General features: G+C 39.5%; 2 protein-coding genes across 7 annotated transcripts in view; one reads left to right on the top strand and one right to left on the bottom strand.

The window, feature by feature from the left end:
- The window catches only part of ACAD11 (acyl-CoA dehydrogenase family member 11), a 65,428-nt gene that overhangs the window by 31,924 nt on the left and 8,391 nt on the right, over window positions 1-25,113 (bottom strand). For 3 of the 5 annotated variants that reach the window (XM_067561772.1, XM_067561771.1, XM_067561773.1), the window contains 11 exons: window positions 23,912-24,037; window positions 22,273-22,434; window positions 20,240-20,404; window positions 18,490-18,637; window positions 17,176-17,297; window positions 15,837-15,943; window positions 15,359-15,485; window positions 11,871-11,948; window positions 9,098-9,236; window positions 8,880-8,987; window positions 6,960-7,058 (listed from right to left, as the gene is read on the bottom strand). In XM_067561772.1, the coding sequence (XP_067417873.1) occupies window positions 6,960-7,058; window positions 8,880-8,987; window positions 9,098-9,236; window positions 11,871-11,948; window positions 15,359-15,485; window positions 15,837-15,943; window positions 17,176-17,297; window positions 18,490-18,637; window positions 20,240-20,404; window positions 22,273-22,434; window positions 23,912-24,037 (1,381 nt within the window). Of the gene's footprint in view, window positions 1-6,959; window positions 7,059-8,879; window positions 8,988-9,097; window positions 9,237-11,870; window positions 11,949-15,358; window positions 15,486-15,836; window positions 15,944-17,175; window positions 17,298-18,489; window positions 18,638-20,239; window positions 20,405-21,459; window positions 21,563-22,272; window positions 24,038-25,113 lie in introns of all 5 variants that reach the window. The other 2 variants (XM_067561775.1, XM_067561774.1) reach the window with 2 other exon arrangements.
- Window positions 38-6,930, top strand: ACKR4 (atypical chemokine receptor 4). Of its 2 annotated transcripts, none has more exons than XM_067561777.1 (2): window positions 38-112; window positions 3,279-6,930. In XM_067561777.1, the coding sequence occupies exon 2, from the start codon at window positions 3,287-3,289 to the stop codon at window positions 4,346-4,348; it is 1,062 nt and encodes a 353-aa protein (XP_067417878.1). In that variant the 5' UTR covers window positions 38-112; window positions 3,279-3,286; the 3' UTR covers window positions 4,349-6,930. The 2 variants fall into 2 exon arrangements, with proteins under 2 accessions (XP_067417878.1, XP_067417879.1); XM_067561778.1 differs by lacking the exon at window positions 38-112 and adding an exon at window positions 227-451.

Below are 25,113 nucleotides of genomic sequence, written 5' to 3'. Positions count from 1 at the left end.
TGTGGTGCAGGAAAGAGTATGAAAATTATAAGGGTGAGTCACACTATAACTGACCATTCCACTGTGGAACTTCTAAACTTCAGCTTCTGCTCCCAGCCTGCTGACAAAACAGGTCAGTTCTCTCTTTTTAAATTCTCTTATTTATTGAGCTGTACACTAAGTTTAATACTGAGCCTATTTGTAGCTAGACGGGCTGGAGAGTTAGCTCTTAGTGGATGTTACTGAAGTTTGTTTTACAGAGTGTAAGTAATCATCTCCAATTCTGGAAACTCACATTCATTAATTAGTGACAGATTTGTGCACATGTGGTGCAATAATGTCAGTTCCAGGAAAAGGAGGGGAAAAAGAAAAATCTGTACATTTCTCACTGTGCACTTTTAATCATAGTGGTGTGCACATAACTCCGTACCTACCCACATCCACAGAGTAATACGGAATTCATACCAAAAAGGTAACTTCTGAAATCATTTTTATAAGATGTGCAAATATGTATATTAGTATTCATACTAGAAACATTGCATATCCATGAATAGGAATGTTGCTCAAGTATAAGAAATATTAGTTTTAGGGGGAAATAGCCACTGTGCAGTGGCAGGCAATTGTTTAATACAGAATTCAGCTTAGCCAAAACTATATCTGCTATCTAAATATGCCCCCCGCTTTATGATGCATTAACAAAAATTGTCTGTGTGAGTTTTTCTGAAACTGTTAAGTTCCCTTTTTATTAGCCCTTAAATAAATCTAATAATACTCCTCTTAGATTAATCATTTCCAGATGAGCAGGGAATGAGCACAGATGTTTAGAGCATGGAATCAGGAGACCTAGATTCTATTTCTAATTTGCTAATTCTTGGGCAAGTGCCTTAATCTCCTGTACTTCCATTTCCTTTTTGGTAAAATAGGAATTCTAATTCCTACCTTTTAATTCTTCCAATGAACGTGCTACGTAACTGCAAAAATATTATTGTTGTTGAAACATCTTACTGATAGAAACTACCAGTGGTATATATCAGTGTACCTTGCCAAACAAAATTAAAAATGAATAGAATCCCTTTATCTTTTATACTGTATACTTCACTATGCAGTAATGCCAGATGACAGACTTATATAAAGAAAAACTAATTCTCATATGAAGTCTAGAATAGGAAATATGTTGAAAAGTTGGTTGAAAAATTCCACAACGAAGTTAAGGATTAAAAAGAAAACCAAATTTCAGTATTAACCTGCCGTCATTCATTAATTTGAGAGCAGTTTCATTACCAGGCAAGGAAACAATTTTTGGATATAAGTATCAAATTAAAATGTTAACATTTCTCAATTATTTGTTTTTAAATTAAAGTTTCCGGTTTGATTAACCACACACTCACACTTCTGCACATGAAATTAATAGCAGTTTAACTTCTATTTGTAGAAAGAGGACATTTTAAAAAGATTTTCAGATAAATATTCTGTGTAAGGATTTGGCAGAATCCTTTAATGATAGCCAAAAGTTTTGTGTTTTTTCTAGTTTCAAAAAGCCCACTAGCAGCTCCAGACAGAGCATCAATTTAGCATCTGTTTTCAGTAACTTTAACACTGTAATATTCTGAAACATTGTAACAGAGAACATACATTTTCACTATTCAGCAAAATTACTGCTCTTGACTAGCATTTGTCCAGTTTATTTGCAGATAATGGACCATTACAGGATCTCTCCGTCTCTATTTACATTAGATGGAATTTCAGCAAATTAGTAATTCTGCATAGTATAGAAACCGGGAATAGGATATAGGAAATAATGTAATAAGTGATTTTGTCTACAAGACGCAGACTGGAGATGGGATTGCCTAAATTTCAGGATTAAAGGGCAATAAGAGTCAGACTGTTTACAGCATGTTCTTGTACTTAATGATTAAGTAAATCTGTCAGTATAACTCTTGGAAACTTGCTGAAGTTTTTGATTTTGAACTATTTGGCGGATCTTTAAAAATTCTCACTAGATACAAAATTGTCTGCATAGCATATTGGGAAAATGAATAGGTGGCTTGGCTTCCCGTCTTCCCTCAGGACTAAGTGCTACACTACACTTAGGCTGACTTATCTTTGTAGCGTAGCGTATGTTAATCAACTCTCCTTGAGTCAGTGCGCATCCTCACCAGGAGCGCTTCCAGTGATCTGTGAGGGGCAGTGTGGGGAGCTGAGAGCCCGGTCTCTCAGCTCTGCTGGCAGCTGCCTGCCAGGAGCACAACTGCCCCCACCCTCGGCTCCCTGTTCCCCTTTGGGAGCGGGGGAAGCCACTTGGGGCTTCTCGCCCCCAGGGAGTGGGGTCCAGCTACCCTGACTTCTTGGCCCCCCCGCTCACTCCCTAGTGAAATTGACAAGACAGCTTAAGATTCCCAGCCCCCAGTAAGGTCCAGCAGCCCAGGCTTCTCCTCCCAGCTGGGGAGCAGAGCTGTGAAATTGACAAGAATAACAGCCGACGCAGTGTCCACAGTGACACCGTGTCTCCCTAACTACACCGATATAAGACCACCTCCTCTTGTAGAGGTGATTTTATTTTGTCAGCATAGCTGGAGAGTTACATCGGCGGGAGGAGCATTTCAGTGTGTACACCTCCCCTGTTTCGTTGACAAAACTGCGTAGTGTAGAGAGACTGCCTCAGAGGGTATGTCTCTACAGCAAAATCTGTGCAATGGCTAGCCTACCCAAGCAAGCTTGAATACAGCTGGCACAGGTAACAACAGCCCTGCATACGTACTCTGCTTGCAAGCCTGTTCTGAAGCCTGCACTACGCTGTCTTCACTGTTATGTGCATTAGCTGGATTCAAGCTAGCTCACGGAACCTAGCTTTTGCTGTGGAGACTTATTCAAAGTATCACCGGGCCTTGATCCTGCAAACAGTTCCATGTAGGTGGACCTTGCATTCATGCAGAGCACCAATCAACTCAATATAATGAGAACTGAGGCCATACTGAGGAATTCTGCTCCAGTTTTTAAGCAGCCCCTCCCGCCCCACACAAATATACAACAGCAGGTACACCTTAGCAATGTCTGGCTTTCAGTTTTAAACAGTTAGCTTTCCTTCTGCATAAACAGATAGGAAGACACAGCCCCTGGCCTGAGGAACTGTAGATGCACTTTGTGTTTGGGATAGTATCTTACTATTTTCAAATGTATTCATAGTATTAGTTTTTATTTGTATTTAGTTTAGACCCTTATACAAACCCTAACCTGGGTTCTAGGGCCCACTGACAATCTTTAAACATGTAATCAACATGGATTTGTTTTTTGTCTTGTAGCTTTTGCCATGGGGTGGGGTGAAAACACCTCAATGGACTATTATGAGGACAATGGTGAATCAAACTTCACCTATGATTATACTCAGTATGAAATGCTTTGTGAAAAAAAGGAGGTGAGAAATTTCACTAAATTGTTTCTTCCTGTGTTTTATTCACTGGCTTTTGTTGTGGGAATTGCGGGAAATTCATTAGTGGTGGCAATCTATGCCTACTGCAAGAAACCAAAGACTAAGACAGATGTTTATATCATGAACTTGGCAATTGCTGATCTATTACTGCTATTCACTCTGCCTTTCTGGGCTGCAAACGCAGTCCATGGATGGGTGCTTGGAAATGTCATGTGCAAGCTCACTTCTGCTTTATACACCATGAACTTCAGCTCTGGCATGCAGTTTCTGGCCTGTATCAGTGTGGATAGATACAATGCCATTTCCAAACCCCAAAGACACCAAAGAGGTGGAAAGCAATGCAGTGTAACCTGTGTCTCTGTCTGGTTGGCTGCCATTTTGCTGAGCAGCCCTGAACTGATTTTTAACACAGTCAAGAAAAACAGTGACCGGTATGGATGCTTTCCTGTATTTCCAACGGACCTAAGGAAACTTCAAGTAACCGTTCAAATCATGGAAATTACGCTAGTGTTCGTGTTACCCTTCCTTGTCATGCTGACCTGCTACTCAGCTACTGCCAGAGCTCTCTTTCGGTCTCCAAACATTCAAAAATCTAGGCCCCTCAAGGTTCTGCTGACAGTAGTGGCTGTTTTCATTGTCACTCAACTACCTTACAATGTAGTCAAGTTCTGGCGAGCCATAGATGTCATCTACTTGCTGATTACAGACTGCGACCTGAGTAAAACCATAGATGTTGCTCTCCAGATAACTAAGAGTATAGCCTTGTTTCACAGCTGCCTGAATCCAATCTTGTATGTCTTTATGGGAGACTCTTTTAAAACGCACATTATTAAAATAGCAAAAAATTTTGGATATTGGAGGAGAAGTCACAATATACCAGCTGAAGAGATTTCTATGAATTGTGAAGGCGACGTACAAGAAACAAGTAGCTTTACCATATAGCAGCTTTAGCACCCTCACTACCTGTGTAACAGAAGGGAACAATTGTAATGCATCCGAGGGCTATTTCCTCTTTGATGTAACTTAAACATCTATGTTAGTCTGCAAGTCAAATCTGAAGTGATGTTCTGACACATGAACAAACCAAGATATTGCAAAGCAGTTCAAAATAGAATAAGACCAAAAACTATATAATAAAGGTAATGGAAACAACAGAAACGGAGTTCAGCTTGAAAAATTGAAAAAAGCAGGATTTAAAGAGACACTCTGCTAGGCCATTAAATAGATGAGGAATGAATGGACTACATACCATTGTGCTAATCGCACCACAAATATACTTAACATGTAAAAAGGAAAAAACAAACCACCAACAAATTGTCATTGAATTTGTACCCCTGAGTTAATAATCTTCAATCCTTTAAAATGAAACCTTCCAGAGGTGCTTCTCAAAACCATTTCAGGTTGTCTTATTGATTTCAAATGTTTGCCTGAAATTGTAATTCTGTTTTTCCTCATCTGTCACTTCACAAATGGCCTGTGAGGCTTGAGCTGAGGAAATAGTTCATCTCTGGTGTTTCACAGAGGCAGCAGTTAATAGCAAGTTATGGTGCAATGTTTTATGTTTCCAAATGTGTGGCGTGTTTAAAAGAACTCCTTTTCTGTAACACAGAACACCTTTTAATTATATTCTGCTTGCATTAGATTCCAATGAGTCCTATTTCCTATTATAGGCACATGCCAGATCGTAGGTTTTAAGTCCATATTCATGTGAGGAGATTACTAGAGCCCTACAAATCCACGGATATCCGCAGACCATTTTTGTGAATCACAGATTGGATGCGGATACAAATTTTGTATCCATGCAGGGCTCTAAATATAGGATCTCAAAGGCGGGAAAGCAGCTGTCTGCAGTTCATAGGATCTGGAAGGCGGCAAAGCAGCCTCATAAACTATCTTCCCTCTCTCCCTCCCTCCATATACAGAGAAATGGGAGGTGATAGATCCAAACAAGCAGCAAAATCCTCCATGCTCCTATCGCTGCAATTTAAGCTGCCAAGCAATTTAGGAAACCTCTCTTGTCTTCATTGCCCTATCAAGTCAGTTGGAGCAGGAGGCAGCTAATAAACTCCGGGTGATAGGAGCATGGGGGATTTTGCTGCCAGTCTTGATCTATTACCTCTGGGGGTAGGAACTGCGAAGATACCATGCAACTGCCGGTGCGGTGTGGATACAGATAAAAGACGGAGTACAGATCATGGGTCAGATACAAAGTGATTCTTGCAGATGCGGATTGGATGTGGATCCACATCTTTGTATCCGTGCAGGGCTCTAGAGATTACTCAGTGCCTCATTTTGGTCCTTTCCTGCAAGGCAATTCATATTTCCTGTGACCTCTATAAAATGCTTTGGAAACTGATGTAACAATCAGCAATGAAAATGTCTTACATTTTGTAGATGGCACTTATAACCTAATTTTGAACATGTAGCCCTATAATGTATAATAAAAAATCAGTTTTGATATGTAAATGTATTGCATGCCTCTTTGGATATTTTGCAGGTGCAGCCAGGCATCAATCTTTGTAGATTTAGCTCACCGAGAATAAATAATTGGCTGAAGCAAGAGAGCATATTTATACTCTATTTATACTCAAATATTACTCAATAGTAATATTTACACTCAATAGTGAAGTGGAGGAACCAAAAGTGGATATTAGTTATGGTCCTTAAGGAAGGAATTAATGAGATTCTGTACTGGCCTGTGATAACCAGAAGGTAGACAATTTTTTAAATTGTTGCTATAATTGCTACATTTAAATGTTTAAAGAATACTCAGTTTCCTTCTGCTTTCTGCAGTCTGAGTTTCACTGCAAGGATGATTTTGATAACAAAGGTGGATCTAATTGGCTATGCACCCCACATTACAGCAATCTCAAGACACATGCATATATAGCTGAGGCAGAAAATAAGGTAATGAATGCAGGCCCCCTGAATTAAGGAAAGTGGCTAATCAGCCAGCAAATCCTGTGACTTCATCCCTGTGAGCACAAGGCAAGGTAGGTGGTCATTTGGTCACAACATAAGCTCCCTGCCCTAGGAAGAAAGGAAAACACAAAAAATGAGGAAGCTAGAGCAGGAAACAGATTAGGCTCCCGAGGGAAGGAAGACAGATAGGTGGGTAGGGGAAAGATGAAAGGCCTGCTTTGTGGCCCCCCAGTGCAGGGAGACCATTATTCACCAAGAGAAGATCATTGACAGAGCTGCTGCAGTACAATCTTGCCAGTCAGTTTTACCGGTGATCTGCTAAAACCAGATGTGTTGGTGTTATGAAATTAAACAGTGTTATTCCTAGTAGCTAACTTAGAGAGTTTTTAAAATAAACAAACAAACAAATAAATAAATAAAAAGCACACTTCCTTACCAGAATTATGGCTTGGACTTCATGACTTAAAAACAAGCTTGAATATCACTTTCCCCACTGTTTTATAATCCAGCACCTTGGGCACTAAAGAGATACTTGAACCTCTCAGAACTGGAACACAAATTATTTTTGTTTCACCATGTTTAGAAGGAACTTAAGCCTATATTCACTGTTCTAGCTGAGCTTTGTACTTACCACTGACCCACCATTTCTTGCCATTGATTACATAGCTATCTCCATCTTGCTGAATGCTGCATGCCATGTTGGTGGCATCACTCGAAGCAACATCAGGCTCTGTACAAAACACATTTATGAGCATGTACAGTGGCACTGCAGTTAGATCCAGTATTCATATATTGTGGGAGCGGGTTACAATTAACTTTAGGTTTTCTTATACAATCATACGCTATTGTTTGCTTTGAAAACACAATTTTCATGTTCACTATGAAAATATGGCTTACAGTTGTTAGAGCTTTAGTTATAACATTTGTCTATTTAACTGTAAAGCCTTTGGGACATGAAGCTGTCTCATTCTATGTCTGAAGAACTTTAGGGCTCTGGATAGTTATTAATTTCAAGAGCCATTCAGATTTTTTGTTTTAAAACCCTGCATGGACTTGCTCCGGTTTATCCCACGGACCCTGGCCCAGGTTTTCTGCTCACTCCAGTTTCTGCTGGAGGCAGGGTACTGTCAGGGAGCCAGTTAAGGCTCCTTGATTCTCAAGCTGGTCATAGGATCAATTGGTAAGTGCAAATCCTATTGTAGGGCAGAGTGGGAGGATTGTATAAGGTCTAGGCCATCTGAGGATCCCCTCATGCCAAAGGAATTCTCAGCTGGTGAGACACAGACACTTTCTGGTCCCTCTGCACTACCAAAGGGTAGTGCAGGGGATAGAATATGGGTCCTTCGCTCTTTCTACATCCTCCTAACACCAGCCACCTCAGAGCTCTTCACAGCATGTTATCACTGATAGAGTGACAGCCTTTCCTTTGCAGCTTCTGCTTTTTGGAACAACCTCCCTTCATCAGTCTGCCTCATTAGTACTCGATTTCCTTTCCACTCTTAGGTGAAAACACCTCTTCTCCTTTGGGAACACAGCATTAAGAGATATTCTACAAGATAAGGTTCCTATCCTGCAAGATGCAGAGTTCTCTAAACTCCTGCTGATTTGCAGGATTTGATCCTAAACCTGTAGACCAAAATTTTTAAACTTGGGTGCCTAAAGTTACTCTTCTATATGAAAAGTGCCAGTTTTTCCAGAGATGTCCTGATCACCAGCAGCTTTCACTGGGAGGATAATATCAGACACCCGGGTTTGAAAATTTTGGCCATAATGTACAATGTAAACCCAAAAGGAATGAACAGCAATTGCTATACAGGAAGTACATCACATGTTTTGGTGGTGATTTTCTACATATACACTTCACAAACATATGAAATATTTGCAGATGGACTGTTTGAAATATTACACAAGCATTATTAGCTGCTAAAGTTGTATATAATACTTAGCATATTTACAATGTTTCGTCAGCGATCTCAATGCACTTTACCAAGGAGGGTAAGTTTACTGTATGTTCTGTTTGCATAGTAATTTTGTTTGGTTATTAATAAAAAAGCAAGAATGAAAATATTCTTATAGCAAATAGCTTATTATTAATCATAACTATGGGAAATGACGACATGGGGAGCAAGGCCATGTCTACACTACCACTTATGTCAGCAACACTTACGTGGCTTAGGGGTGTGAAAAAAACATCCCCTGAGCGGCATAAGTGATAGCGTGTACAGTGCTAGCTCTCTTGCCGCCATAGCTACCTCCGCTTGCTGGGGGTGTTTTAATTGTGCCAATGGGAGAGCGGCTACACAAGAGATCTTACAGCAACGCAGCTGCATCAGGACAGCTGTGCTGCTGGAAGGTCTCTAGTGTAGACATAGCCTTAAGGGTCTTAGCATCTTGCAGAATGAGATCCTGTGGCCACTAATCGTAGACAGGTTCAAAGCAATGGCAGAAAGTCAAAAGCATTAACACATAACAGCTTGTGTTTTCACACCTCTCTGCACCACTGTGAAATGTGCCTGATAGGGGTCCAGTTTTCAACTGCAGAAAAATTTACCTGTCATGCAGAAGCAAGAACTAATTTTCCCTTGAAGGAGGGGCTCAAGCCACTGTTTCTTTTGCTCTTCAGACCCATACAAATGCAGGACCTCCATGTTTCCAGTGTCTGGGAGAAATCAGAATGTTTTTATTTGCAATAAACAGTTCATACAGTATAAAATGTTCATCTTTTTAAGGTTCACAGCACTATGACTAAGGAATGGGGGGGTTGCTAACCTGGTGCATGACAATTGAAAATTTCTGGGGCAAAGAAGCATTTTCCTGTCTCCTCTGCAATTAATGCATAGTCAATCTGACTGAGACCACTGATGGCTGGCAGGAAAAGGTTCCACAGACCCTCTGCTTTGGCCACTTCCTGTCAGAAACAATAAGACCAACATACAATGAACCTTTATTCTGGAGTTACATTATGATTTATTACCCTGCTCTCCTCCCTGCAGTCAATCTTACTGTCCCAACTACAGCTCTCCTTTTTTGTTTCTCTATAATATATTCCATTTTTTGGCATAACATTCAGACTCCCCCCTCACACTCAAGCTCTCCCTAACTTTTCCCATTTTTACATCTCTCTCAATGTCTCAAATACACACGCTCCTTCTTTCTTTGTTTCCTTCACCTACTCCTGAACTCCAGGTCTTCTTCCACACAGACACATAAACCCGGAATAACCCAGTTAGCATATGCCAAGCTTCCACCCACTCCTTCAAAAGCACAACTGTTAAAAATCTGCCTGCTCCATTAAGTATTCCAGCTAGAATGGTGATAACTCACTGTGTGCGCATGCATGTGTGTGGTCTGATTTGCACAGTAGTATTTTGTTTTCCTTTTGTGCTTTTGAAATCTCTGCCATTTGAATGCGGGGATGGTCAATTGTTTCAGTACACATCACCCACTGTATAGTATTATGCTGTTTTGTGACAGTATGCGCCAATCCCTGGACAACTAAAGAAAGGATCGCTCTCTATATATGGAGTGTAGCAGGGTCTCTCTTCTCCTGGGAGCAGGATGCCCTCTGAAGACACTGTGAATACTTTATTTCAGCTTTGTTAAAAATAGAGAACTGGAATACAGATCAGCAATGTGTGATGCTAGTTTTGCTCATGTCAACATAACAATGAACACAGTTTCAAAGATAAGCACAGCATTATCCAAAGTGTGTGTGTGTGTGTGGACGACAGCCTTTGTGCTGGAGAAGGAAGGAAGACAATGGCTCAAATAGGCCGCCTACTTTTTTCCCCAGTCTCACTTCTATTTTTTGAAGTTTCTAGCAGTTAGGGTTGTGAATAGACTTGAAAATGTGACCCAACCGTAACTGATGTAATCATGTCTGTAATTACCCTGGAATAGCAGCGCTAAGAGCTGTGTACTTCCCCATTCATTTCCACATGTGCTAACTTGCGCACATGATTATACTTTAAATGTCAGTGTTAACTATTGCACTGCTCAAAGCATGTAAGAAAGGAGAAGAACTACCAGTATGAAGATTGACAAAATCTGCTCTGAGATTCCACTCATACTGTGTAAGGCATGTAAAAATGTTAGAGGGAATACATGGGCTAAGCATAACCTTAAATGAGGGTTCGTATACAGACACTTTAGTCTGCTTCATACTCTGGCAAACACACCATTAAAAATCCTTTTTAACATTTTATTAAAGATACAGAAAAGAGAGGAAAATAGTTAAAGCATTTGGAATGTAAAGAAAAGCTTTTGTTTAAAAAACTATCCTTATTTCCCTTTCCTTTAGCTGGAAATTGTCTTTAAAGGAAAAAATAACCCTTGTTTGACAATTTTTAAGATACTAATAACTTTTTTTGGGGAGGAAAAGAGAAGTTAGTTGAGATGGGCTGGGACTGTCACAGCTGTTGTTATTAAAGTCCAACTCTGTTTCCTAAGAAGATAAACAACACAGACACATAGAAAAGATGTGAGTTACTTGCAACCTCACTGCTGGAAAAATACAGGTACAGCACATGATCTTATCAGCCACTCAGAGACCTGGCAAACCTGTACCAGCATCAGGCTTTTTAGGGCATTTCATTTAGCTGCCTTTATGGTCACAGGCTTACAGCAATATGGCAAAATGTGCAATCTTGGCCAGCTAAGACAGACTCTTATCAGACAAAAGGAAAAAGGAGAGAGTTAAGAAAGAGAGGAAATAATGTAGGGAAGGAAAAGGATAGGAGGGGAAGGATGGGATGAGAGACAAAGTCTCACATTGCAGCTGATGATTGGGATTTAGCCAGGGGCTAGTGTAGGTGGCAATGTGATCTATCTCCCTCTCTTTGACCTGGTCTGGTCAGGACATTTCTCAGGATTAGAATGAAGGTGGTCCAGGGTCCCATGAGATGGTGGGGGCAGCAACCATGATGGTGAACCTCACTCTAGTAGCCAATTTTTCTCCCAAAGTCTCTTCCAAAAAGGAGTGTTGGGTGGAACAGCCCAACCCCTCATTATTTTGTTCACCAATTAGGACTATTTTCTGACACACTGTTTTGACACACTGATTTCTGGTTCCCCTCATTTCTTGTATATGAAGCACAACCTTAACCCAGTCCTTGAGTTATATCAGTGGCTTTTTTGTTTGGACTAATTCAATCTGTCTTGCTTTTACACCTTTTCCCATCAGCACTGGTTGTTAGGGGTTATTGTGACATCTTATGACTTTACACCCACTTCTTACAGTTGAGTTCACAATTAGGGTAAATGTGGAGGCCCAATTATCTTAACATCACAATAGGGCAGGGCTGTAAGGGCTCACGATTGGTTTTATTTTCCTCAGCTTTCAAAAGCTTGGGAAATGCTTTATTACCACATGTATTTTTAAACTGCATTTCCTTTTTAAAAGCTTACTGTATTTTATATGTATAGGAGAAACAAGATTATCTAAAAGATAACTACTCAAAGTAATATTTACTTAGGCAATTGCATCAACTCCCTCATTTCCCTCATCACTGCAATACTCAGGCAAACATTCATTTTGCAGTACCTTCAGTTTCTCAATCACTAAAGGTTTCTTCCAGCTGTCCAGTGAATTTTCAGCTCTGGCATAGTATTCAACCACTTCCTTGAGAAAAAAATACAATAAAAAGTAATATAGGGTTTCTTTTACTACCTCTTCCCCAATCTCCACAAACTGCAATGAAATATTATTTAATACCTGAAGTGCATCTTTATTGTACAAGAGTGTATAATGAATAATTAAAAACAAAAAATTTAAAAATCTAATTACAATCTGATTGTCTCACGCATATAAAATGAGCTTGAAGCTCCTCATGAAATTTATCCAGAACAGTACCTTACTTCAGATATAAAAGTGATTCAGTGCTGTTTAAAACACTTACCTGAGAGTGTTGGAAATTCAACATTTTCTGAAGATATGAGTAGGTACTGGTCATGACTAGTATTTCTTAAAGGGTATTTGTATATGAAATCAATGACACCATGATGAAATAACCATTAACATATACAAATTAGCTGACTATGTTGACACAGCACATACAGTACTACTACAGCAGTGCAATATTGTACATGTACAAGCCTGTTATCCAATTTTAGTATGATAACTGAAAACATGAATAGAGCTGTTTCTCTTTAAGTAATAGATGATCTTTAGATTGAGTACTCAGTCATCTGGGGTGCTAGATATTAGCACTGTACAGTATATGGTTGTGCCTTTCATAGCAATCTTAATGCTAAATGTTGCTCTCTACGGAACATTTTGAAGACTAATTTTTTATGCACTGATTATATGATTTCACAGTTTTTAGTGCCTTTTATTCAGGGATCTCAAAGCATTTTTCAAACAATTTTTGTATGAGGTAAGTATTATACTAGTTATACAGAAAGATTAAATGACCTATATAAACCCACACAGTGAATCAGATTCAGGAAGAGAACTCAGAAATCCAGACTTCCCAACCACTGCTGTAACAAATAAACAAACATTTCCTTTAAAGTATTATGTAGGGAACTTCCTATATTGCTTTTAGTTAGTTAAACACACATTCATGACAACAGGCTTTTTCCTGAAGAGAAAGAAAATTAGTTGTGACCAAAAGACAGCTGCTCAACCTTTGAGAAAATTTTGGACCAGGTACATTAAGAAATCATTTAGATTAATAGGAAAAAATAATCTCATTTGTCATAATTATGGACAACTCTGGCCATTTCCATTATCAGATTTCAAGCCTGAATTAATGTCAGACATATCTCTAGGAACGGAGGGCATGTTGAGATATTACAGAACTGTATTCACAATCAGATATAAAGAGCACTTAACCTTGCCCTTCGTAGAAAGGGCTATGGGAAATGTAAACATTCCATCCAGGATGGTAAAACAGCAGCTCCCTTCCTGGACAGCAAACGACCCTCCAAGCAATTCTTCCCTCTGGGACATAATCAAAACGCTAATATTCTTTAAATAGTACATTATGACTCCGCAAGAAGCAACAGCCTATGGTCCTGGGAACTTACAGTCAAATACTTTACTGAATGTCATATTATCTTCTAACACCATCCTGAAAGCAGGACATCACAGTTTTTATTAAATTAACCTGACTGCAAGACATGAGCTGCAGGCAAAGAACAAATCACTACACGCATATCCATGTACAGTAGAGTATTAGCCAAAAAACTGCTTCTTTCAGAAGGCTTGTGTAACCCCCACAGGATTGGGGGAGCACAGCCCCTTTAAATCCTTGTCCTGAGGCAGAGGAAGTATGGATTGTTCCAGGGGCACTGGAGAGAGGAAGACTGACAGGGTGTGTGCGTCTGCAGCTGCAGACAAGAGAGCTACAGTGAGCAGACCCTCACATAGTTAAGCAGCTAAAAACAGGCCTGAAGCCAGGGAAGGACAGAGCAGCCATCCCAGGATGCCCAGGACAGGAATCAGGAGAGCACCCTGCCAGGGAGGAATCATCTGAGAAGGACAAATCGGAGCGGGACCCAGTATCACTGTTACCCGGAGCTGTATGCAGTCATGAATTCTGGGTCTTGTGACCTTGCATTGGGAGTAAGGAGGGAGGCTGTAGCTAGCTAAGCAAGGAGGTTGTTGCTCTGTGTTGTTTGCAGAGAGCGGCAGCAGAGGTCACTGGAGGGGTTTGTTGGGGAAAGTTCGCTGGCACCGAAGACAACCAGAAGCACCCAAGACTCACTGTCAGACTGGAACTCTGCCCAGGACTCCTGAACTCTGGGTCTAGACGCATTGCTCCGTGTCCGTCCTTTCATATTGTGGTACCCACGGGCCTATGGGGACTCATGTTGGATGTAACCCTGTTTTAACCACTCCCCCTATCTTGCACCCTGTTGTTTTTCTCCATTCATCCCTCTGTTAATAAATATTTCCCTTTCCTATACTCGTTATATTATTCTGGTGTGTGTATGTTTACTCCAAGACGTGTGGAACAGGTGCCCCTGGACTGGAAGGGACTTTCCCTGCTGTGTTCCTTCACGTGCCTTTTCTTGGCTAGAGCTGCCTGCAGAGCAGACTCCATCTTGGCCACAAGGGCGCTAAAGTTACACTTGAATCTTCAGACTTAATCTCAAATTTCCCTATAAGCAGTTTGTCCTGAGGGTCAGAGATGTTGTAAGGGAGTTAGTCACAGGATATCCAGAACCAGTAGCAGCTGTAATGCAATGATTGGTCAGATCCAGGCCCTCTTGAATAGTGGGGGGGGGGGAAAAAAAAAAAAAAGAGGCCAAATGGGCTCCAAAAATAATTCCAAGTGAAGTATATTTTTGCCACAGCTGGTGGCATGACGACACAAACGAATAATAGTTGGCGGTGATTATATCATAGTTACTTTCTACTAAGGATTTCAAAGCACTTTACAAAAAGTTTAATTCTTATAAAAAAACTTTGTAAGAAAAGAAAAGAAAAAAAATAGATACACAGAGAGGCTGAGCTACATCCCCAGGATCACACATTAAGTCAGCGGAAACATTCGGAAGAGAACATAAGCATCAGCTCCTAATCTCCTGCTTTCAGCCCTCCCTGGGAACTGAAGAGCCATGAACCTCAAGAAGCTAAGGGAGCCACAATTTGGGCCAAGATTCAGGCAGACCCTGTACAGTAACACTGTGCAGGACAGTCAGTGTTCTCCAGTTTATGAGCTAGTCAGAGAGCACTACAGTGCCTGTGTATATCCAACATCAGGAACCCCCTTTGCACTCACTCTCACTACAACAGGGTAGTGTCTTTTCTCTACTGTGAAGGATACTATAGTGTTTGTTATTAGTAGAGTATTTTTCCCCCTTCCAAAATTCTTCTTTTCACTACTAATTCATATATTGTACTTTGGGTAGATTTTGTTGCCAAGACTATACTGATTTATGCTAATAATTTGAAAAAAATATCACTGACTGGACAAAATTAAGCTCTGTCTCTGTTCCTAAACAAAGTGAAGATGTGAGTTGTGAAGGAAGCTCTGCTTCTTTGCACAAACACACTCTTCTTCTTGTACAAAAAGCTTCTACCTTTTCAACTGGAAACACGTGCTGCTTCATGAACTGCTTCACCTTCAGCAGAACCTCCTGGCCTTTTTTAGTCTGCTGAAACAACTCTCCTGTACTGCTGGGTTGTGTGTCACTGGTGAAAGAAGTTCTAGGGAACAAAATAAAAATAAATAAATAAGGTCACCTTTTCCTGATGTTAATACAAGCTTCCTTACATGAATATACGTATTTAAAAAACTATATAAGATAAAGCTGTGATAGCTTGAATCTGGGTTAGCCACACCTTTTAGGGCATATTTACACAGGGATAAAAGACCCGCAGCATGGTTGTGGCTAATGCAGGTCAGCTGACTTGGGCTCGGGCTGCAGGACTAAAAATTACTGTGTAGACGATCAGGCTTGGATTGGGTTTGGGATTTTTCAGCCCTGGAGCCTGAGTCAGCTGACCCAGCATGGGTTTTTTAATCCCTTAGTAGACATACCCAACAAGCGATCTTACCTTCTGGAGAGCTGCAATCCAGTTTCTGCCAAGGGTTTCACCTTCTCAGCAAACGTATAACTATTCTCTGCAGAAGAATTTCTAAGGAGATATCTAGCATATATACCCTAGAACCAAATAAAATAGACATGTATAATGTAATTATCTCCTTAAAATTGGAGCCCCATTTGACAGATAATTTGTGTGAACTGGTGGACAAAATTAAATGCATATATACCCAATAAAAATGTAGCCAGTGTACCAATATAAAAGTAGGTAACATTTTACTTGGATACATTAGTATTTCCACTGATTCACTTCCTATCAGTACCAGAGGGGTAGCTGTGTTCGTCTGTATAGAGCAAAAACAACAAGAGTCCTGTAGCACTTTAAAGACTAACAAATTTAATTTCTGCAGGCATAAGCTTTCATGGGCTGCAACCCACTTCGTCAAATGTGAGGAATAGAAATCACGTAGGAGGTATGTGTGAATAGGCCTCAACTACTCTAAGTGAATGGACTTTGCTTTTATCTACCTTCCCCATTGTTGTTACTTACCCGTGGATATGTGTGTGTGTATATGTATATATATATACACACACACGCACGCACGCACGCACGCACGCATACATATATACACACCTCCTACGTGATTTCTATTCCTCACATCTGACGAAGTGGGTTACAGCCCATGAAAGCTTATGCCTGCAGAAATTAAATTTGTTAGTCTTTAAAGTGCTACAGGACTCTCGTTGTTTTTCCTATCAGTAGTGATACTGAGGCACTAAAAGAAAACAAAGACTCACCGCATTGCAGCCAGACTAATAGTCTAAGTACGAAGGACAACCACAAAAGTAACAGCCCAAATGATAATTATTTACTGTGCAAATATCATATACATAGTTTTGAAAGTAAAAGAAAGTTCAGGTGGGGCCTGATCCAATGCCTGCTTAAGACAATGGGAGCCCTTATGTTGATTTCAATAAGCACTGGATGGGGCCCATGATGCTCAGAGTTTAAAGGACAACATATGCGATTCTTCCTGAGTTGTTTTTTCATCATCATCTACCATCCATGGTGATCATATCCAAAATGAACAAATCTAAAGAAGGCTAATGTCTGCTTAAAAAATTATGAAGTTAACCATCACCTGATCAGTAGTTTTATAAAGAGAACAGGCCAGACAGTTACTAATGATAAGCAGCTAACAAGCTACAGCTTTTAAAAGAATAAATACAATTACAAAAGCTTTTCAGCTTCATCACATTTCAATGTTTTTTACATTTTTAATCTATATGGCCAAACTACAAATATTCAGACTAAAACTACAGAACATATTAGGTATCAGTGAAAATGTTACCTGGCATATTCCAGCCATTTTAAAATATGAAAGAGCAAAAAAGAAATTCAAGTTGGGTAAAGCTGTGCTAATACCCCTGCAGCGGCAGTAAATTGAAATCAATTCTTCAAGTGATGGAATTCCTAGGAAAACAATACAGAAGATTTAGCATGTCCTGAACTTTTCTCTCCCTCCGTTATTAAATTCTAATGAATTTTTCACCAGTTATGCTCCTTGTTTCATCTTACAAACTATTTACAATTGTTTATAATATTTACAACTATTGTTCAGTTTACACAACAAAAATGAATTAGTAAGTGTCATATCCTGGTTCTCACATAACGTTGTTATAGCTGGGAGCCATACATGAATGGGCACTGTTTAAATTCCAACCAAATATAAACAGAACACTTTTTGGGATCAGAAAAATATATATATTGTCCTTGTCTTTCAAGACCAGTTTACATTTTTGGCTCAAGCTACCTGGCAGTGTATCTTTAAGAAAATTAGCAATCAAAATATTCTTTCACTAAAGGAATACTATTAATAACAATGTAAATATATTTGAACACACATTTCCTATCTATAGTTTGCTAGAATGTAATAAATGTGGTTAATGAACTATGGAAGTTATTTACAAAATTTAGTATGTGTGGCGCGGGCGGCTAGTTTAGCCCTCTCGTGGGTACTGTGCCCTCTTCGGCTATGCCTATGGCGTGCCTGGGTGGGAGCAGGGGGGGGCCCGGTCCCGCCCTCTGCCCCGGGCCCCGACCCAGGGACCCTGTGTGGAGTAGTCTTCAAAAGTCCGTGACTCACTCCCTTCCCTGGGTCACCTCTCCTTGGCCCCACTGCTCGCCGTCTGCTTCCTGGAACTGGGTGGGGAGGGGTTCTCCCTCAGGCCTGTGCCTTGGGTCCCTGGCCTTAGCCAGACAGGTACCCCCCCTCTCGTCTCTGGTACCTCTGGGGTTGTAATAGGTGGTAGTGGTTGCTCCAAGTTCTGTAGCAGCTCCACTCTGCTCCTTCTCTTAACTCCCTTCCAGCTGCCCCTGTTTGCCTGACAGGGAGGCTTTTAACTGCTGGGGCAAGCTCCTTGATTGGCCTCAGCTGGCTTAATTGGCCTAATTGCCCCAGAGTGGCCCCAGCTGGATCACCCAGGGAACAGGGATTTGTTCATTCTGGGGCTAATATAGACCCCCTCTACTACTCTCCTGTAGCCATCAGGTCTAACCCTGTCACATATGATATGCTTAATATTGGTCTATCATCTGTTTATAAAGATAAAAACTGAACAGAAATCAATTTTTTAAAAAATCATTTCAACAAAATTACAATTACCTATAGCATCTCTAAAACTCAAGGTACCCTCTTGACCTAAGTGTTTAATTGTGTTAGGCCAGAAGTAAAACGCAGCAGTATAAGCTAAATCTGCTAAAGGATGTCCAGTAGTCGAAAGTTCCCAGTCCAGGACTGCCACAACACGAGCCTAAATAAATAGAAAAAATTAAATGCTCAGATGAATGATAAAGGTGAGCAAGTTAAATTAACTACATCCACACATGCCTTCCCATTTAGAAGACTAATAGTATTCCTGACAGGATGTTCTCTGCAGATATATATTATATATATATACACATATATATGTATATAGTTCCTGAATACAGTATTAGGTCTTGGGATCTAGAGAAAATCAGTGTTCATGTAAGTGAGCAAATTAATCTTTACTTATTCTATTGAGATAACATTATATATACTTAGCATCTATGTAGCTCTTTTCATGCTTAAAGACCTCCGTAAATACTCTCTAATCTGTCTCTTGAGAGTCCTGTGAGGGAAATAGGTAAGGAAATTTGTAACCCTATTTTATAGATGAGGAAACAACACATGACCTATTCATAGCCACAAAGAGGAGTGAGTGACAGAGCCAGGATTAGAATCCACAAATTTCTGGTGCTGTGTTCAAACCACAGGTCCCTCTTTGTAACATAACAGTGCTCAATAGAGTAAATTCAAGATTTATTCTTTTACATTATAGGCTAATGCTATTGCCTTGCAATAAAGGATAGTGGGAAAACCCTTGAAATGTGTGTCCTTTGGCATGCATGAACAACTTGCATACAAGAGGGTACTAAACTTGCACAGAAAGACTGTAGTTGACTTTTATGATCCAGGGAAGAGGATTTTAAAACAGAGTACAGCTCAAATATCATTTACTACACAAATTACATCTAATGTCTAGATCCTTAACTGTGTTCTGCCATTGTTGCATAATTCTATTGATAATATGATCTAGGGTTTACCCTTCACATACAATTAAAGTGACATACAGCATGTGGGAAGGGAGCATTAATGCAGGCAATAATTCATTACACATTATTGACATGAAAGAATCTGGTTGCCTGCAGAGACCAGAGAACAATTAAAGGCTGATTATGGATTTCCAGGGGTTACATGATACTAGCCTTGATTTAGGTACTCTCCTTACTTTCACAAGTTTGGGTTTTTTTCTCCCTTCATTTTTACTGAGATTGCATATCATACATTTAGACCTTTTTACTCTGTGTTTGTACAGTGGGGTCCTAGTGGATGAGGACGGTTCCTAGACCCTACAATAATACTAATAGTAGGTCCTTATCCCAAACCACCTACAGTTAATGGAAGTCTTTCTGTTGATTTCAGTAGGCTTTGGATCAGGCACTTAGGCCCCAACTCAGCAAAGCATGATGGTTACATGTTCTCAAGTATAATTGATTTGCTGGACTCTAAGTCTCTGTTAGGCTTTTGGAAAGTATATTTTATGGTTCATTTTTTGAGCTGAATAGTCCAAGCATAATAATGGAGCAGAATTATTTGCACTGGGGGAATGTGAAGATGGGGAGACGGAAAAGAAAGTCTAATGAATCAGAGTTAGGGAAGTGTATGGGGAAATATGTATAGTGAATTTGTTCTAAGCAGTCCTTAAATTTACCTCAAGAAAATTGTGCTCTACAACACAAGTGAATGTCTATTATCTAGGGAAGAAGGTAAACAAACAGTACAACAAGAACTGACAAGTGTGATTAAATATGTATGTGTATATTTGGAGTACCTCTCTTGGATGGAAAATGATGTTATCTATTCTAAAATCTCCATGAATCAGATTTTCTTCATTATCATCAGCTGGCAAGTTGTTCATTAACCACTCAGCCAGCTGGTTCATAGCAGGAATGTCTACATGAGCAGATGCATCATACTGTCTTTTCCAAGTGGACACCTGAAAAATATAAAAAAATATGTAAAATAACTGGAAAAATTAAATATCTGGTATTTTAAAGCAGAACTTTATACAGTTGAGGGAGACAGCCATTCAATCTTCCTTTTTACTTGTTGTAATTCAAAGGTGTTGAAAGAATATCTGTCACCACATAACCATCCTTCTTCTATGGTTTTATTCTTCAATTTTATAATTACAGCTATAATTATGTAGGCAAGTTGACTATGAAATATTAAGCACATTCAATTTTTCCACAGGTAACAGAGGCAAAAGTCAAGGTTGAGTTTTTCTATTCACCAATAACTTTCCTGGCATTCTTTTATTTCTCTCTCTTCTTGGAACTGTAGGCTGACATAGTCAATAGATTTTATTTAAAAGAACAATAATATACTGTATTCCAGTCATACACTTAACTATGCACAGGTGCAGGGAGCAGCTAGTGGTAGGCGTGGGAATTAAAACTCTAAGGTGAAGAAATGTAACTGGCAGGAATATGCTTGGTTCTATTATTGCCCTAATGCATCTAAAATGCTGTAAGTGAAGACAAGCATTGGCTGGATCTAAAGGGTTTGGCACTTACTACAATTTGTATACTCCCTCGTATTTTCTCTAGCTCTCCATCCCACTATATCAGCTGCTCCAGCCCATTCAGTCCACCCTGAACTCTCCCCTTTGAATGACCCATTGTTAGGGTCTTGGTTAACAAACCACATCCTGCTGCACTTTTCTGTGTGTTGCTTAGCTGCTCTGAGCTTCCGTCACATCTCTGTTCATGGGTCTATGTTTTCTCAGGCCCTCAGAGCTCAGTCACTTCCAATGGCTCTCTGATTACAGCCACTGAAAAGACTTCCGTCTGCATCCTTAACTCCTCTGATACCAGCCAAGCTATTCTGATCTGTTCATTGCCCTCGGCCTTTAGATTATCTTAGAGACCCAATAAGGTACAGAAGAGAATTCAAGAAGGTTTAAATAAATAACAGAAAATTGCACCTCTCAAGCTTTGGCCTCTGTTTCTATCACCAGTGGAAGGCTGAGTACAAATTTTGTTTCATAACCTTGCTATGTGCTACACAAGTAAGTGCAACAGAAAACCAAACAGCACGGATCAAGTCCTCAGAAATATTGTTCAGTAAGCTTTGATACCTCCACATCTTCACACTTAAAACGAAAAAGAAATGAATCAGTATGTGATTAATTTTTGAAGCTCAGGAAACTTTCTCTAAAACTAACATATGATGAGATTTTGACCTGGGTTGCACCACTATAAATCCACAGAATCTCCACTGAAGTTATTCTTGATTTACAGTGGTGTAAGAGATCAGATTCTGACCCCTTGGACTACATGATTAAGATCCTTTCCAGCTTGCTCTAAAAGGGACAAAGTAAGTCCCTATTCCAACTGGCACAGGTGATCCAAATTCATTAAAATTAATCTTGGGATTGCTATTCCTGCTCTTGATTTTGACAGAATTGTTATACTCTTTGTAGCTTTAAATACATATTAAATATCTCTGGAAAGGAGAAAGGACACCAAAAGATACACCTGATATTTGTTGTATTTCAAATATCAATCCTATTGCACATGTAATTCCAAATCTGGAGATGTGATAAGAGGTGAATGGATCCTACAGTCTGATAATAGCACTATAGACTTTATTAATGCATTCTAAACACTTTATAAGATGTACAGCAATTGAACTAATTTTAAGATACTGTCTTGCGTAAAGATAAAGTCTTGAGATAAAGTCTTGAGTAGTTTAAGGATGTTTGTTATTTTTAAAGACCTTAATATAAAGTGTTATAGCCAAATGAATTAAAATGAAACCTTCAAGGGCATTATACAGTAAGCTGTTTTTTAAGATCTTTACCTGCCTCCTACAGAATCCCGGTCCTCTGCCATATTCTTGGAGACCCAATGAATGCAAACTGAATGAGTGCAACTGGGCCAGGGTTTCTATCATAGCAACATACAAAGCAGATCGCTCCGCTGGAATGACTTCAGGTAGCATGATGTCTCGGAATATGCGACCCTAAAGACGTTATAAAACAAATATTTGGTGGGATGGAAGGAGGAGGGGCAGGAAAGGTCATACAGTTCAGCAGCATAAGATGTATACGATGCACTAACAGTCACTGATCTCTTCCTTCGCCCACTTATTTCTTGTACAAGAAGATTTAAGACACTCTTGCTCACTGAAATCCAAAACCCACCAATCTCACAGGATCTCTCTGAGCAGTGAATTTTAACACATATATCTTGTATAACCTGAACTAGAACTCTAGAACCAGAAATCCCCAAACTCTGAGGTGTGTGAAATCTAGATTGTGTTGTTTGGGTCCATCTCAAATATTCTGAATCAAAATAATTCAGTGTATAAATTGACAAATGAAATGATATGATCTAGTTTTATACTTTTTTTTCCACACTTCAAAAACTGTTAAAAGAAACCCACTTACTTTTTCTGGGAGGGGGCCAGGGGAGAGATGAGGGGGGTATCATTTTCCTTTGAGATGAACTCTGTTTTGATCTCTTGCATGAGACCTTGAGAAGGAGGAGGAGAAGAAGAAAGGGGGAGGGGGAGGAAAAACTAGGCAAATTTCTACTCTAAACCCACTCACTTTCAACTAGTTTATAGTTTAAATAAATGTACTGACTAGGTTAGTTTTTGCTAATTAACTGTGAAAAAGTAGAATTTATTTTAGTATTACATAATATTGTTTAGTTAGCGTACATATTTAATCAAGTTATACTGTAGCCTTCAAAACCTTGGACTGTATTAATGGAAGAAAAAAAATAAAACAACCCTCAACTATTCAATTTAGTCAAGTGTAAACTTATGTCCTTGGGGGGAAAAAAAACCCCTGAGGGAACCAGGTTTCTTAAAAAGAAACCTCTTGCTTGAGACAAAACAGAGCAATTTCCAACCTTATAAATGTACCAAAGCAAATATATTATTGTGGTTTTAAAACTAGAAATATCAAGGTGAGGTTTCTCCCAGTAGTTGACTAGAGCATTGATCATTTCTTTCAAAAAACATTGGGGACCTAGAACCTTTCAGGGCCTGTGATGGAGAACAGTCAGTTAACTTTAAAGCCAGACCATCTCCCCCAATAAGTCTAGGGTTCTCTCACTAGTGATCTTGACTCATTTCAGGATGTATGCCTGATAACCCACCTGAGAAGATCAAGTTGAATGGTGAGCTAAATGCATGACCCTGCGAGAGGGAAATAAATCCTGAAAAAATTGAAGTCAGTGGGAGCTATTAGTGATCAGCACCTCTGGAAAAAAAAAATCAAGCCATCTTTGTACAGGTGCCTAAAATGGGGTTTGGGGGCCATTCTATTCTAGGTACCCAAGATTGAAACATTTGGTCAATGTTCTTATTTCAACATATAAAACTTTAGATACTTTAACAGAGTTTGCAATGGAAATAAAACCAAAATGAAAACAACAAAAAAACAAAAACAAACAAAACACACAAAGACCTATAACACGCGTTGACTAACCTGTACATGTTCCATCACATAAAATTCAGTTCCAATCACAGAAACATCACTGCAATACAGCAGGGGCTCAGGGACTGGAAATCCAGCTGAAAATAAGGCTTTCTGCACACAATATTCTCTATCAACCTAAGGATATATATAGTATGGTAGGTACAGTATAATGTTCAAATTCTTCAAACACATTTAATTAAACTAATTTTTACATTGTATACAGAATATAAAATTGTATCCTGCTAAACACCAAGCACTAGATTATGTATGCACAACATAGCATGGTACTGGTTTGTGCATTTGAATAATGAAAAGCATTTTCTAACATTTAACTATATATTCAACAGCCACTTAAATTTTTATGCCTATAGTTATGTAAGGGAAATTGTCCACTTGAGAGTTGTGCTTGGTATAAACTTTACTTTTCTTTATCTTAAATCAGATTTTATATTAACAAGAAGATCTAAAGCAGATCCGCTTTTGTCTTAAAGTTGCTAAGAGCAGGACAGCCCTTCACCCAGTTAAATCAATAAACTCTTAGTTCCCCAGTTCCTTGTCAGTAAAGGGAACATGTGACAGTTGCAAAGAGGGCTATGAATTTGTTTTAAGACATGCTAAGAGGAGGTATGGAGATGTGAGAGATGTACAAGTGTGAGCAACAGAAGTTATATCCATCAACATATCAAGGCCTTTTAACGAACTGGTGCCATCTGTACCAGCCAACTGTTACCCTGAAGGAGGGGCTGAGATAACTCTAAAAAAGCTGTCTCCTTTTTCTCCACTCCTTTTATATTGTTGGAGCCCACATTTTTTTCAGCTGTAACAACAGATACTGTAAAAAGAACTGCCCGTTTAAGTGGGACTTTCCAAAGGTCAAGCTTCCTCAACCTTGACCATGTTTGAACCACACTGTTGAGGTCTGAGACATGTGATGCCCGATTTGCTCAGAAGACCTCTGGGGAAGTGTCACAGAGTGGAGCAAGCTAAAATTGAAACCTGAAAGGTTAAGGTAAATATGGACAATGATATGTTCCTCTCAGGCCACCACAACACCAAGAACGACTGATATCTCACTTTCGAAAGCTGGTCCTACAGAGAGGAGACAAAGACCACTACAGACTATGCCAACCTAAATGCCCAAAAGATCCTGCCAGCAATGAGGTACTGACCAGAAATGACATCACCTGATCCCCTGAACTGCAGTCATGACT

This window comes from Emydura macquarii, unplaced genomic scaffold (genome assembly GCF_026122565.2).
Source record: "Emydura macquarii macquarii isolate MOO-44397 ecotype Brisbane River unplaced genomic scaffold, CSIRO-AGI_Emac_v2 contig_2422, whole genome shotgun sequence".
Lineage (NCBI taxonomy): Eukaryota > Metazoa > Chordata > Testudines > Chelidae > Emydura > Emydura macquarii.
The sequence above is the reverse complement of the archived record's forward strand: the minus strand, read 5'-3'. Positions and strand labels throughout refer to the sequence as shown.

What these genes read in the sequence shown, in the direction of transcription:
- ACKR4 (XM_067561777.1), top strand. Translation starts at nt 3,287, where the DNA reads ATGGGGTGGGGTGAAAACACCTCAATGGACTATTATGAGGACAATGGT.